This window comes from Poromitra crassiceps (genome assembly GCF_964638095.1).
Source record: "Poromitra crassiceps genome assembly, chromosome: 13".
NCBI lineage: Eukaryota > Metazoa > Chordata > Actinopteri > Beryciformes > Melamphaidae > Poromitra > Poromitra crassiceps.
The window spans coordinates 31,804,049-31,820,938 of NC_139644.1; the positions used below are offsets into that span (position 1 = coordinate 31,804,049).

The 16,890-nt window shown below is 41.9% G+C and overlaps 1 protein-coding gene across 1 annotated transcript; it reads left to right on the forward strand.

Annotated features, from left to right (window-relative positions):
- Positions 1–1,507: 1,507 nt before the first annotated feature.
- Positions 1,508–11,298, forward strand: LOC310788488 (bMERB domain-containing protein 1; the record flags this gene model as incomplete). Its single annotated transcript, XM_083650033.1, has 5 exons — positions 1,508–1,656; positions 6,831–6,904; positions 7,957–8,071; positions 10,953–11,023; positions 11,183–11,298. The coding sequence occupies 5 exons, from the start codon at positions 1,508–1,510 to the stop codon at positions 11,296–11,298; spliced, it is 525 nt and encodes a 174-aa protein (XP_083506159.1).
- Between the last annotated feature and the right edge of the window lie 5,592 nt (positions 11,299–16,890).

Genomic DNA, 16,890 nt, shown 5'->3' on the forward strand with positions numbered 1-16,890 from the left:
CCTCCAGGCATCAGTCCGTCAAGCTCCTGAAGTTTGCAGATGACGCATTTATTTTCGGACGAAAAGGGAGCATAAATGAGCTCTAAAGTCAAATTCCTCATATTATGTAATCTGATTACCTACTGTTGCAATAAAAGTGAATTTGAATCTGAATTGTAAGCATCAGTCTGCCCATCCAGCCAGGCATCATTCCAGTCTTTAGAGACACGTTTCCTCCATGCTGCTGCACACATGCACAGATTAGCAGAGGCCTTTAAACAGCAGTTCTGCTCTGGTGGCTCCTCTGCCTCCAGCTCACCATCATTTAACTCTGTGGGGTGGAGCTACAGTAGATAAACAAGCTGCAATTTCTGCTCCCTGTTTCCGTGGCGATGCCTTGATACAAGGTGGATAATGCTGTAAAGTGTTGCTTGCCATAACGAGTGAAGGTCCATCAGTGTTTGAATGCCTTAGCATGGCATTGGAAAACAACTGATGATAATTATGCTAGACTTCTCATTGAAAGGTGTTGCAGGTTCTTTTAAACATTTTCTGTATTTTTTCTTTTTTCTTTTCTTTTTTCCTTTAATCTTCCATGAAAATGTATTCTCTCTCTCTCTCTCCGTTAGATTTTCTGCATTTCTTTACAAATTAAATACATTTGGTCAAATCTTTTTTGTGGGTTGTAGTAGTTTACAGATGGAGTCTGAGAAAAAAATATGATACCAAAGTTTGCTGCTTCTCTCATTTGCTTGGTATGCAAGGCAGTTAAACATATGTTCCAATGTGAACAAAATGAACTCAACACAATTGCAGGAAATCCACTGGATTGCTTTATGAACCATAATGCAAGTAAAACACAATATTCAATATCCACTATTCTTACTGAATAGTTTCAGCTTCACTGTGGCTACCCTCATTAGAATGCATATTCACTGGTATAAGGGAGTCTTATGGGCTCTTAGCTTTTATGGGGTGTATGGGAAAGGTGGTCTTCATTTTGAGAAACACAAAATGCCGCACATACTGTACTGTACTGTATAACCTTTAAAGAATAATTGGTGCCAGCTGTTCACTTTGGTTAACAATCAGGCTTGATTTGGACCAACTGTGCCCAATACAAATTTAAAGGACTATGGCCTAGCACACAGGTGCTACTAAGCTCCCTTTAATACTTCTTAATGGGCTTTTAAGTGTAGCTTGTTCCTTATGGTATTTGGTTTTATACCAAAAAGGATAAATGATCCTCCTCCAGTTAACCCACACAATTAAATCAAGGCTGAATTGTTAACCAAAATATTCAAGCTTCTGTGTATTTTTTCTCTCAGACTCCCCTATAAACTACAATCCACTAATATAAACTACACTCCACTAATATAAACTACAATCCACTCAAATCTGAGCAAAGTCACTGAAAAATTTAACAAAATGCAGAAAATCAAACAACGTACAAATACATGTGCCGTGTGTGTGTGTGTATATATATATATATATATATATATATATATATATATATATATATATAAGAATGTGTTTTGGTCTCTTCTCCCTTCCAGTAGAAGATACCATTTCAATGGCTGACTCCACCATTACAGTCGACGACATTGAAGGAGAGCTGTTCAAAATCGAGCGGATACGGGACATCCTCGTACGGAGGGAATCGGAGCTAAGATACATGTAAGAACCTAATCCTCTTTTTCAACACAACTGCTCCTGTGAGCTGAATACATCTCAAATACAGACACAAACACTGAACACATCTGGCATTAAGGAAGGTTTCTAAAGACAAGTAAGCCAAATAAAGTAAAGTCTGCAGGCAAAAAGTGGACATTCACAAAATCCTTTGTGGATCTCATGATATATTCTGTTTGGTCTACTTTAGTGCAATTTGATCATATATTTGAAGAGGGATTGTGAGAAAACTCCCTCCTTAAACATTGCATGGGATACTGCCATAACACCATGATGACATAAGACCTAAAAAGCTTTGCCTTCTTGCCTACTCCCTAAATGGCAATTTTTTTCTCTACCTTTTTTCTCTACTTGAATGGATAGAACAATCGTTGGCTAGTACAGCATAAAATTGTGAGGAAGGAATTTTGGCATTAATTGCTATGGTGACAACAGCAGTCTGGGTATTAAGGCCGTTAATCTGTCACACTTGTTTGAGAACTGTGCAGATGTATCTGGTGCATGAGTCCTTCCCGTTACTCTCAGGCTCTTCTGATCGCTGCGTCTCAAGACTTCACTAATGGAGAGCCCTCTTTCCTTCTAGCCAAAATCCTTTAGGACAGGGGTTCCCAAACTTAAGAATGACGCGGCCCACTTTGAAATCTGAAAATCTTTCGGGGCTCACACAACTCTTTAATCACAACTCTGATCAATACACAAGACGAAGATGGTATATTCCCGATGTGTTTTTATAGTATATATTTTTTATTTCATTAACAGAGCATGTGAATTTGGGCATAAGGGAAATTAATAATCCATCCACATACAAAAAACATTTAGGCAAAATACCCAAAAGCAGATTGCCAACATTTTGTCCCCCCTTAGTCATCAGAAGTATTTGCATGCATAACACATTTGTTGAGACAAAATCTGATGAGCAACAACATAAGAAATAAATCCACAAGCTATTAATGCTAGGCTGTGAAAAATGCTACCTTATCTGTAAAGGGGGAGACTGGTGGGTACCCATTGGACCAATTTTCATTCAGATAAATTGAGCTGAGAGGTCAAGAGACCCCTTTGAAATAGTTTTCCCTCACCCAAATTTAACCTATGTTTGGAGCATTATTTAACCCCCTTCCCAAGAAGCTAGCATAGTATGCTAGCTGGATGCCTTAGGTCTTCTAGATTCTTCTGATAACAGGATCTCCATGCACTGTAGCTTTAAAAATGACCCTGCTACAGCCATTTTATTATCCGCGAAAATCAGGAGTGTTGGCAGACCACTGCCCACCTGCAGTAGGCCCACAGTTTGGGAATCACTGCTTTTGCTTTAGGAAATCTGTGTCGGCCATTAAACTCACCTTATTTCTGCACTTTGAATGCACGGGTAGGGTCGCATGGGGCAACCTCATTATATCGGATTAGTCGGATTAGGATCTAGTCCAAAAAGTGAACGTTTGTAACGAAAGTTATTGTTTTAAAAGACAAAGTTTGACGAGAATCGGCTAGTTGTCTGTGACCAGTCCCGACATTTTAGCCACAGCCCCCGAACGCGTGACAGCAAAGGTAGTTAGAAAGATGGCAGTGACACATTGCTCAAATTGCCAACAACCTTTCGAAAAAAGGCCCAAAAGGGTACAATCGGTGGAAACTTTTAACATGCACTAGCACAAACCCTCAATTTATTATTTTCCAGCAGAATCACCAGATTGTTGTACAGGTGAGGTGTTGTTTCCTGCTTCGGCATTTCTGCCTGTCGCACCTCCGCCGGTGCCAGTAGGACAGCTGCAGGGTCGTCAGCTGGAGGCCGTTCACTGATGTTTCGCCCCCTATGCCAGTACATCTCCGGGCGGGGGGGCAGTGGCATGTATAGGGGACGTCTCCCGGCCATCCCCTGCAGCTGCCTTTACTGGGGTGTTAGCCCCCAACCGTTATCCTTCCTCCGGAGCCATATTAGCCAGTAGCTCGCCTTCTCTGCCTCCTCTCCTAGCTCCTTCACAGCTTTCCTCAGTTTTGCCCCCGTCATTCCGGCACCATGGAGCAGCTTGACTGCCGTTTTGCTGATGAAACCTCGGCACCCTACCTCCACGGGGAAAACCCTGGCTTTCCAGCCAGCCTGTAGGCACTCCGCTGCCAGCTCGGTGTACTTGAGGCGTTTCCTTTCATGGGCTGCAGTCATGCCCTCCTCCCAGGGGATGGTAAGCTCAATTAAGAGGACCCTTTTCTCAGCTGCCGACCACATGACGATGTCTGGCCGGAGAGTCGTTGATCTCTCTTGGGAAGACAAGCTGTTTTTTGAGGTCTGCCACCATCTGCCACTCTTTGTCGGGCGTGAGCAAGGTGTTCCTCTTCTGAGCAGGAGGTTGGAGGCCGCTGCCAGGTTTTACAAAGAAGGCAGGGTTTGCTGTTGCTGGTGTGGGGTTTGCCGCTATCCTACAGCTTTCGAGGACCTCTGCCAGTTTGGTTAAGACTTGGTCATGGCGCCACCTGAAGCGTCCCTGGGTCAGCGCCACTTTGCACCCTGATAGAATGTGCTGGAGGCTTGCCTTGATGTTATCACACAGGGGGCAGCTTTTCTCATCTCCAAACCACAGAGTGAGATTCCGTGGGCATGGGAGGGTGTCATAAGCCGCCCTTAACAGGAAGCTGAGCCTGGATTGTGGCGTCCTCCAGATGTCTGCCCATGTGATGCGCCTGTTGACAGTTGCGTCCCATCGCGTCCAGGCTCCTTGGCAGGCCTGGGATATCGCCTTTACGTGGAAACGCTCCTGCTCCAGCCTGGTGACCTCGTCCACCACCATGGTCTTTTGCTGCTTCTTGGTGGCTTTAGACCAGAAATGCTGCGGTGCCCCCCAGCCTAGGCCAGCGCGACCGGTCTTGCCGCAGACGGAGTGTGGTTGCCTCCAAGAAGTGGATGGTTTAAGGACTCATGCACCAGACACATCTGCACAGCAACCTGCTATAAGTCAGTTATAAGCCATTTATACGACTGTTGGACTAAGAACAGTGTCGACTAAGAACAGAATAGACACTCAGAGTACAGAGTAAATATCTATGCTGGGGGTTTTGCGTTGCTGGAATAGATGTGCGTTACACTCTGGGATACTTGAGTTTGTGCTTCCACAATCAAATAATTAAATCAGTGTTGTGTGGTAAAGGATGCTGTTCCACACGCTCTCCCTTGTGTTTTTACTTCAGAGCTGGCTCAGTGGGTGAAAGTGACGCATCAATCTACCTCAGCCTCTAATAAACACACAAGAATCATATTATGAGCGCTGTCATGATGTATGTGCTGTGTTTTCCTCCTAATCTCCAAGGACCTGTGTGTAGGCTATTGACATGTGTTTTCTATTAGCTGCAACACAGCTGGCACCCGAAGGCCAGCTATCGCTTTCACATGCAGGCGAGATTTAGTAATAATATAACGACAAGAAAATGTGCCTTTATTCGTGTGGAAAGCGAATTTACTCTTACCTTTTTGATTCAGTAGATTTGTTTTGATCAATTAAGGTAAGATTACATTTAAAAAGTGATGCCTTTGCGTGGGTTTCCTGTGTGGTATCTGTCATGTAAAATATCTGGATTCATATTTATGTGTTCCACTATTTAAGAGTTACCAATTTTTTTGCTTTACTATCTCTGTCGAAAACAGATTCAGTGAAATGTGACAGTTATGCAAAGAATTCAAATTTTGCTCAAGAACAAAACTACAGTCACACACACACAAAAACCCAATATGGAGTAGGAGCATGGGTCAGCCTGAAATATAAACCACTGAAGTAGACTACCTTGAAGTATGCCATATTTAGCATAATCAAGAGCTTGGAGTAGCCTATACATTATTCCACCAGGGGTCATTTATCTCTTTTTGCCATTATTGTAATAGCAGCCCGACACTTGTGAGTGCGTCTGAGGGCCCCTGAGTTAGACACTGAAATGAGATCAGATACAGTGAGGGGGTGATTCATTCACAGAGAATAGCACCGGGGCGTTGTGTCAACTAATAAACCCACTGAGACTGCAATCATCTCGGGCCAAAACCAGGGGAAAATCAACACTCTCTTGTTGTTGTTTCTATTGGATAACCTCGTAGGCAAACGTAGAGAGGAAAGTGCTTTGTTGTCATGATGCAAAACCCATTCTGTGTTTTAAGTCCTGGAAGAAATAACAATGCAATCGATTTCTTTACTTGCATCATTGCCTCTGATGATATCTGGTCTCTTCTGTTCTTAATCCCTCCCATTCATAAATCTAAATGATAATGAACACTTGATTGGAAGAGTGTGTGTGATTTTGAGGAGCTGACTTGGATAGAAAGTTCTGTCTGAGCCGACACAGCGGATGTGAGGAAAATGGCCGTGTCACGGCAGTCGGATGTGTTCAAGCTCGTTACTGATAGCTGGTCTCCTCTGACTGCTCTGACTGACCGTGTCGGTCCATCACATCAGTGTCACTTTGCAGCTCTGAACGCCCGCCCGCCCACATAGGGATCTCTGGAATGACAAACAATAGACATAGAAATGTTGCACTGTCCTAAACAATGCTAGAGAACACAAATACAACTGTAGTTTTTCATTGTTTAGATCTGTAGTTCCCAACGCGGGGTCCGGGGGGGGGGCCACCAAGGGTCCATTGTTAAACTTCACCACTATTTCATTTACAAGAAGTGAACACAGTTAGAGAATGTAGAATCACTATTTTGATGATTTCACTGTTATCTCTCTGCCTACAATACAGACAGTCATGGAGTTCTGGACAAAATCACATCTAACAATAACAAATATTCTCAGATTTGGGTCCAAGAGACAGCATCTCACCAAATGGGGGTCCATGGCTCTAATGTGGACTAAATTAAGGGTCCTTGATATGAAGAAGGTAGAGAATCACTGATTTAGATATACCAGCTAAAAAAATTATTCTATTTTTCTATTCTCATTTGCTAATTAAGAACAATAAGAACTTTCCGTTTTTGTCACAACAGGGTTTGCATGTTAAAGTAAGGATCGGTTACTCTCAGTCTCATCTCTGTTTAAGCTTCAGTCATCTTGAGTGAAGATCTATTTGACCTCTTATTGTTATACTTACAGTAGCAGCATCACAATGCAAAATAGAAAGCAGACCTCTCTAATCATGTGGTCATGGGGGAATATTTGTCCCTGTTTGTTTTGTTTTATCAGGATGGATGATATCCAGCTGTGCAAAGAAATCACAAGGCTGAAGAAAGAGCTTCAGAAACTTGTCTTGGTTCCAGGTAAACCAAAAACCGGCCGTTACCTTTCTGTGTGCTGACTGTGAACTTCCGTTCAACCTGCAAACATTTTGCTCAGGATAGGGTGCACCCTATTTGTATTTGCTGTCTTTAGGCAACATGCACTGTGGCAAAATTGGTAAAAATGTTATGAGAAACAGTTTCCTACATGACAAGCAGTCAAGGTCCAGTTTTCACTCAGTAGTCATTTTCTGAACAGTGCACTGTTATGAAGAAAAATGCATGACTGGAAGAAAAGAAAAGTATTGTCTTATCACCTCACACAAATTCAGTAGGCATTGACTATAAATGTGCATTTAGAATTTCACATTTATAAAGTTTATAATAGACTTTTCTAATATAGAGTAAGATTGCTATGACAACTCAGAAGATAACTAGCTGAGGTGATGCAGAAGTGTTTTACTATAAAATACTGTAAACTGCAACAGTCTGCATATTTACTGCAGTAATGACTTTTTGCTAACACTTTATAATACAGCCCACGTTTTAGAGTGCAACTCCCCATCATTACCATGTCATTTCCTGGAATCTATGGTGTAAATTCCTCGTCTGAATCAATAGCCAGCCTACATACAAAATACTTACCAGTTCTGACTGGTACTTAAACGTACGTAAAAAAGAAAAAAGACAATGAGGAACAAGGGAGTAACTATTTGGGAGTGTAACTTACAGACATTTACCATTTAACTTACTGTGTAACTTACCGGCATTTACTGTGAAATGTAGCCTACCGGATATGTACCAGATTATAAAGTTTACACTGTTATTCTGTTCTCACCATGTACTGTAAGTACAGAGTACTTTCTCTGTAAGTACAGAGTAAGTACTTGTATTTACACTGTAGTAGGCCTATAGGAACTAAGTATTTTGTACTGATTCATATGACAAAGTTACACCATATGTTCTGGGAAATTACATGCTAATGACGGGGAGTCACACTCTAAAACGCGCGCTGTATTATAAAGTACAGTATCTTTGAAACTCATTGACAGCTGTACTGTGTGTGTTTGGCTTGTTCTGTGACTGTTGGACAGACAAAGACAAGTCCAAGGAGGACAAGGAGAGAGAAGAGGCGCTGCTGCAGCAGATCCACAAGCTGGTGGAGACCAGAGACTTCCTGGTGGATGATGTGGAGTTTGAGAGGCTGAGGTGAGCTTGTTGATTTGACTGAAAGAAAGGGTCTTTCACCATAGGTGGTTTTACACAGTGGCCCTCAAGAAACTGTACAGTGCCGTCTGTTTATAAGACAACAGGTTTCAGAGAGCAATGACTTTTTCCTTAAGGCAGTAGCTCTGAAACTTTTTTGGCTTCAGTACATAACATAACAAAATAAGAAATGGAGTGAAAGAGTTGCAATTTGTGCCTCTTGAGCAGAGTTGTTTTCATGTTTATTTTATTTTCATGATTTATTATTTATGATTTATGATTTATTTATATTTTTCCATTTCCCCCTTTCTCTCAAGTACCCCCCTGTAGTACCTCCACGTACCCCTAGTGGTACGCATAGCCCAGTTTGGGAACCACTGCCTTAAGGCAACAGAATGTAATTCTAATGGCTTCGCATTTGTGAACCACTCATTTCAATTGTGTAAAGATGAAGCTGTTGCTGCTGGCATGCCGGGAGCATTCGGGATGACAATGAATCGCTCAGAAGAATAGCTTTGTCAGCGCACATTTTATTCCATGGGCCATGATTATTGTCCACTCACAATAAAGATGACTCATTCATTGTCCCTCCTCCCTCTGAGTCTGAGTCATACCCCCAAACCAGACCCCACACCTCCGCCATGTGACTTTGCCACTTGAACCAGAACCACCTGAAATCTCTCCATCTGATTCCCCAAGCCACAAGTAATGTGCCTAGTTAAGGAGAAGACACAACCATTCAAGTTGAACCCTTTTCTTGCGTCTCTAGCATGATCAATAATTTGAGATAAAGCACTTCAACAAGTTACATTCAGCTTGGACTATTTTTCCAGTGAGGTGCATTTTGTCCAATCTCCATAGTGCTGGCATCAATTGGTGTCTCTCCATTGGGAGGATCTCTGCCGCATATTTACACTGAATAACAGTAAGTCACACACACAGAAGAAGCACGCACTGTTTGTTTATGGTGCTAAATTAGCTGTCACCGATGATAAGCAGGCATTGTTATTCAGAAAGAATGGAGAGAAGCCATTATATTTCATTATTCAGAGTGCATCTGAAAATGAAATTTGGGGAGAATTGTGTAGAGTTATAGCCTACTGGTGAATTGACACCACGATAGATGAAATGGTGGAAATCATTTTCAACCTCCTTCTAAAGCTTTCTATCAAACACAGTCAAGTCACGTCTGACTGGATGCAGCAAACGTTACAAAACACTTCAACATCACAAAAGAAGACACTCAAAACACTCAGTAGCTGGCAAGACTGTTAAAGGGATACTTCAGAGTTTTTATGTGGGGTTGTATGAGGTACTTGGTGACAGTCAGTGTACTACATGCAATAGAATGCGGCCGGCACGGTTCCACTTTGGAGAAATGGAGACTGGCCACGTCAGGCAAGTAGAGATGTCTGCTGAGTGTGAACAGAGTCATGAGCAAAAACGTTAAAAAAAAAAAAACTGAGAAAGAAATGGCTCCATACTGCTAACCAGGCGTAATCCAAGTCTCCACAAGCCCTGAGATGCTAAGGTGACTTGAAAAGACATCATTTACATCCAGTTTGTAGCTGAAATCTGCACTGTAGCAGGTGCTGCAAGAAGAAGAGTGTAGTAACTGCAGCCTATTACAAATGTGTAAATTATGTCTTTTCAAGTCAACTTGGCATTTCAGGGCTTGTGGAGATTTGGATTACGCCAGGTGAGTAGTATGGAAGCATTTGTTGTTGTTGTTGCTCATGACCCTGTTCTGTTCAAGGCACCAGACAGCTCTACCTGCCTGACGCAGCCGGTCTCCTTTTCCTCCAAACTGGGACCCTGCCGGCTGCATTCTACTGCATGTAATACACTGAGTGTCGCCAAGTACCTCATACAAGGCCTTTGCTTGACAAAGATCCTGGTGGATCGAAACATTCCAATAAAAAACACTGATTGGAGCCTCAGTGTGTGGACTTCCCTCTGTGTTATCTATAGCAGTGATGCCCAATTTGGGGCAGGCGGGCCAAGTTTGGCCTGCGCTCTGTTTGATTTGGCCCGCCACGGATTTTGATTTTGATCCCCTCCCCCCCCCCGATTTTTTTATCCAGAATGCAACTCGGGCAAGTTATCAGATATCTGCACTGATTGCAAAGGGTGGACAAGCTTTTTCATGCGGTGACTTTGTGAAACAGTGTCTGAATGTGGCTGCGGATATACTGTGTTCACTCCTGAGATTGCATCCCTGCAAATTGTCATGGCAAATTGTTTACAAAAGATGGACAATAAAGCTCATTTTCAACGTACCTTGAGGATTTTTCAAGTTGGGAATTAAGTCAAATTTCTCTCTTGATTACAAAGGTGGAAAATACAACTGTTTTTAACTGGGTGTTTACTGATTAAATGTTTAAGCTCCCCACAAATGCAGATGTTTTTTAAATATATATAACCAATTGCAAATTATTACAATTACCAAACAGATAAAAAGTAGATTATTATATTGAAATGTTATTTTAGATTTAGAATGTTAATTTTCTATAAAACACAATACATTTTAATGTAATTCCACAACGTTTATTTTTGGCCCTCGGCCCTCCACCCAGATTGAGTTTTGGCCCTTCATGGGAAAGAATTTGGGCACCCCTGATCTATAGTGACTCTTTTGTGCAGCACCTCTAAGTTTTTCTCCTGTATGTGTGCGTATTTGTTTTTTCCGACCTCCTACAACCCCACATCAAAAAATCTGAACTATCCCTTTAAGAAGCAGAAGTCATTTCACTACACGGCCACATTCTATCAATAATAGTAATACTGTGAGAAAATACCAAAACATTGGAAAAACAATAGATCAAAAAAATACTTCAAAACTGATTTCCAACATTCATGACTGCATCTCAAAATCTCCCTACAGGGAAAGAGAGGAAGACAGAGAAATGGCAGACTTCTTACAGTCCAAATTTCCCAAGAATTTGAATACAAAAGGTGAGTAGGTCACCATGTGGCTGTGATCTAGCAAATTAAAAACATATTTTCTGCTAAATTACGTATATTATTATGTCACCAAAATCTGTGTTCAGAAGGTAGGTAGTGGTTCAGGTGGCCGTCCTGTAACTGAAAGGTTTGCATCTACCTTTCCATCAGGTGTTCTGCTGGATCAGAGGGTCTCCAAAGCCCAACAGACATCAACCCCGTTTGTCACCAAAACTGGACTTACACTCCTGAAAGAATGCTGCGGCTTCACCTGCTCCATCATGTAACGCTCCATCCAGAGGAGAGATATAACTTTCTGTGCTCAAAACTGTGTGTGTGTGTGTGTGTGTGTGTGTGTGTGTGTGTGTGTGTGTGTGTGTGTGTGTGTGCGCGCGCGCGCATCTGTGTGTGTGTGTGCATGCGTTCATCCGTGTGTGTGTGTGTGTGTGTGTGTGTGTGTGTGTGCACTACTCCACCACATGCATGTACTGTATGCGTCCCATGAAGTAAGATGATCTGTGTTTATCTTTATATATGCTGATATGCGTATGATGTAAAGAAAGTATATATTTCATGTGATTTGCCACTGTGAACTACTGTGTTTACATGTCCTGTAGCAGGAAAGCTGACTGGTTTATGAAAATTATATTGTTATTCTAATGGATCCTGTCCAATTAAGGTAATTAGACAGTATTATGGTTGCTATGACTGTGCAATTACCCATTTGTGATGTATTAGGCCCTGTCACTTACTTCAGACATCCCCCCATGGGAACAAACTACACTTTCTAATCTGCCTTTGCAGCTCGTTATCGCTGTGTGACTGTGACATTTTACATGGTCACGGACGACTGCCACCCTGCTTAACCTTGCCAGGAGCCACTGCCCCGGCTCACCACCTGACCGTTATAAACACATTATTTCAGATAGGGTCTAACATGTAATGCTTTCCTATTTGGACTAGCTTACTTATCAACTATGATCTGGACCACCAGCTATTTCTAGGATATATATGTAGTGGAGATGGTTTCATGTTTTTGTGACACAGAGCCCCTTCTATGACTGCCTCATCAATGCATCTTCATCTGGAGTAAACTTATTATCTTTTGGATATTAGATGTATTATAGCAGACATGTCCAAAGGCTGGCCAATTGGCCCATGGACCAATTTTAAATTTAAATTTGGGCAAGTGAAAAACTGGCATGGCCATTTTCAAAGGGGTTCCTTGACCTCTCACCTCAAGATACTGTATCTGAATGAGAATGGGTGCTATGGGTACCCACGAGTCTCCCCTTTACAGACATGTCCACCTTATGTTAATCCCATGCAGTTTTTGGCAAAAACCATGCCGTTTTTTTTTTACATACAGTATAATTTGTTATATTATGAGACATACTGTAATTGAGCATGGGGATGGCCATCATGTTCTAAGCCCACACAAAATGTTCAGCATTTTAATAGAGGACTAACCAAAACACAACTTTTATATAGCCTACACAGGACAAGTTTTTTAAGGACTAATATAATGCTTTCAAATTGAAAATACATTTTATTGAAATAGTTGCCAAATGCTATTCAATTGCACAGCACTCCACAACCCTAAAGTGTTTGACTGAGTCCAGTATAGTATTTCCACATGTATGTAAAAGAAAACACACCATAATGTGTTCATGATGATCGGTAATCACTTTTGTGAGGCTGCGACTGCAACTTATCCAGCTTGACAGTGATGCTATTCTAATAAAGAGTTTTAATGTTCTTGTATCTCTGGGTGTTCAACATTTCCCTCCAACGGTTACATTTTGTAGTTGTCAACCCATTTATGGCTACATGAGCATAATTGTGCTTTTGCAACCAATTGAATTGAATTGTCGAATCGTTTTGGCATCGTACTGCGGGTGATTGCTTTCAGATGAATCTCATAGGTCATTCTTACACACACACACACACACACACACACACACACACACACACACACACACACACACACACACACACACACACACACACACACACACACACACACACACATTGCTGAGAGATATCTGTGGGTGTTAAGAGCACAGGAGTGAACAGAGAAAGCTGTCACAGTAAGCGTGTCGGAGGACTTGAATATCTGACCTATTCCAAAGACCATCCTGCCACCTCTGTGTGACTGCCATGACAACAGGCTGAGATGTGGGGGAGCGCTGTTATCATCCGCTACAGTGATGAGAGAAGCAGCTGGCTGCAACTTCACTCTGGAGCACATAACTCACCTCAGTCGCCTTCCTTTACCACACACGCACGGCACACACGGACGCACGCACGCAGGCACGCACGCACGCACGCACACACACACACACACACACACACACACACACACACACACACACACACACACACACACACACACACACACACAGACACACACACACACTGTTGTATACAATTAAAGTTCCATTGGCATTTCATAATCAATAAGCTATAATTGCATAAGCATAATTAATGTTATGAGTTAGTCATAAGACATCTCACACATGCAGAAATGGAGACGCACATACATAGGAGGAGGTTTCTTCAACCTCTGCTCCACAGCACATGGAGATCAAAACAAACTTTCTCCCCTCTGCTCAAGCCTTGGAACAGTGCATCGTGTTCTATCCACACATACACACACAGTTCCAACGCACACGCACACGCAATCTGTGTGCTCCAAGTTCACCCCTCCCCTCTCTGTTTCTCTCCTCTCTATAAAGCAGTATGTCAAATGTGAGATCTTCACTGCATTCCATAAATCCTCATGTAATTTATACATCAATGTATATTGAGATGGTTGCAGTCCTTCTCTAATGATGATTAGAGGAGATTAACAATATGGCTTTATTAAATACACTTTTATAAGACACTTCCTTGGCTTCATTCAATTTGGTTTATATTAGCTCTTATATATTATATAGCGGATGAGGGATGGTGAATTCCATTCTAACACACACACACACACACACACACACACACACACACACACACACACACACACACACACACACACACACACACACACACACACACACACACACACACACAGATGATTCATCCAGGAGACTCAAAGATGCATTGTGATCCATGATAGCTTTAGCTCTGCAAACCTAAGCACACAATAGCAAGGCCATTTGAAAAGGAGAAAGGCCCGATGTAACAGGTTCCTGAAGAAGCACGTTGCCTGACAAAGACACACACTTGGTAAAAATGTTATGATATGAATGATATGAAATGTGGCCGTGTATTTCATTGCATTGTTTTGCATACAATGCTTGGGATGTGTTTTGCAGCGACCCTGTAGTCCATGCTCATGACAGTTGATGAAGGCCGTTCCATCATGGCCACCTAATCATCCCTTGTTATATAATTGTAATATGATTTCTTACTTTATATGAAAAAGTGGGCTGGCCCTCTCTTGCGATTCGAAGAGAGCAACACTGTCTCAGGCTCCATATCAGGACTCTCTCAAACTGGAGTGATTGGTCTATAGAGTCGTTCTGCAGCTAGTTCAGCTAGTTCTTGAACATACGTTACATAGGGATTGCTCTTGTTTTTCTTGTCTTATCTATTTGTACTGTAATTTTTTGTAACTGTCCCACTGTAACAGGGCATCCTTGTAAACGAGAGCTTGCTCTCAAGGGCAATCCTCAATCCTCAACTCTCCACCATGGTAGCTGATGTGTGGTGAGTGTTCTGGCGCAAACTAGCGGTGGTGGTGGTGGTTGAGTTGATATGTGTGCTTTGAGTACTTAGAATAGCGCTGTATAAATGCAATCAATTATTACTATTTCTTCTTCTTGCTGTTTTTAATAGCACCTGCCTGGGTCTCTTGTCTCCTCTGCCTCAAAGGTCTACGTGCAACACCTGCAAGTTAGATTTTCCCCCCCGACAGCTCTGTCATTTGTCCCAGGGAAACATATGAGAGATCTCTGCGAGTGCACACGTCAGAGAGAGCTACTGTGTGTTTAAGAGAGGAAGAGAGAGAGAGAACGCTGGCAACAGAAAAAGAGAGATCAGAAGTGTCTATTAGGGGAAGGAGGATATCACACGCCTCTGCCACATCAGACCTTATCAGCACGTATATTCATCTGATGCCAGTCACACTGCAGAAGTTAGTTCCCTAGCAACATGAGAAACAAGACTTTTACTGTGACTATTTTCTTCTTTGCTTTGAATAAATGAAGACTCTTATCTTGGCTGTGATTGGACCCAGCTCGATTGACCCAGCTGGAGGTTCCATGAATTTGCAAAGATATCTACAGTATATAACCTAACTGTCTCTATGTCTGTGATAACCTAACTGTCTCTATGTCTGTGATAACCTAACTGTTTCTATGTCTGTGATAACCTAACTGTCTGTGATAACCTAACTGTCTCTATGTCTGTGATAACCTATCTGTCTCTATGTCTGTGATAACCTAACTGTCTCTATGTCTGTGATAACCTAACTGTCTCTATGTCTGTGATAACCTATCTGTCTCTACTGTCTCTATGTCTGTGATAACCTAACTGTCTCTATGTCTGTGATAACCTAACTGTCTCTATGTCTGTGATAACCTAACTGTCTCTATGTCTGTGATAACCTAACTGTCTGTGATAACCTAACTGTCTCTATGTCTGTGAGAACCTAACTGTCTCTATGTCTGTGATAACCTAACTGTCTCTATGTCTGTGATAACCTAACTGTCTGTGATAACCTAACTGTCTCTATGGCTGTGATAACCTAACTGTCTCTATGTCTGTGATAACCTAACTGCCTTTATGTCTGTGATAACCTAACTGTCTCTATGTCTGTGATAACCTAACTGTCTCTATGTCTGTGATAACCTAACTGTCTCTATGTCTGTGATAACCTAACTGTCTCTATGTCTGTGATAACCTAACTGTTTCTATGTCTGTGATAACCTAACTGTCTGTGATAACCTAACTGTCTCTATGTCTGTGATAACCTAACTGTTTCTATGTCTGGGATAACCTAACTGTCTGTGATAACCTAACTGGTTCTATGTCTGGGATAACCTAACTCTCTCTATGTCTGTGATAACCTAACTGGTTCTATGTCTGGGAAAACCTAACTGTCTCTATGTCTGTGATAACCTAACTGGATTTTTGGAGGAGAAGGAAAAAGCTGCTGGGCTGTAACAGTGAAAGATTGAATCAATACACTGGTGCTTAAAAGAGAAACTCCAATCACTGAGAATCTGATCCGATCAGAGGCCATGCAGACATAAATCCCAGCACCTTAACCTTATTTTTACATTTTTAAAACATCTTATTGTTTAATGACATCGAAGTCTCATGGCAAAGGACTGTGGCCGTATTGGTTCAATTTATGCAGAAAGAAGAAATTACATTTGCAAGACAGTAACCAGCTTCCAAATAGCATGGAATCCATTTATGTGCCCAACTGATGTTTATCAATTTGACAGTGATACACAATGTCTGTGACATTTCAACCTTTTGAACACCACACCGACATTTCCACTGCCTCATGTATGGCATGTCAGGTTCCCCAGAGAGAATCGAAATGACAGACAGGATGAGAACAGCAGCCATTTGGAATAGAGTGAAGACAGTGATATGAGGCAGATGTCACAAACATCACATTCAGATACTTAGATATTTGGATGTAATCCAAAAGGTACTGGAGCACACAGATCAAGTGTATAATGAAGTTTTTTTAATAAAAGAAACTTCATTATACACTTGATCTGTGTGCTCCAGTACCTTTTGGATTACATCCAAATATCTAAGTATCTGAAGTCTGCCTTTTCTGAGAAGCACCAGACCAGCCTGCTGGGCTGCAGAGGTTGAGGCGCGCTTAACTACATCCTGCATGAATCACTCAGACAATTTTA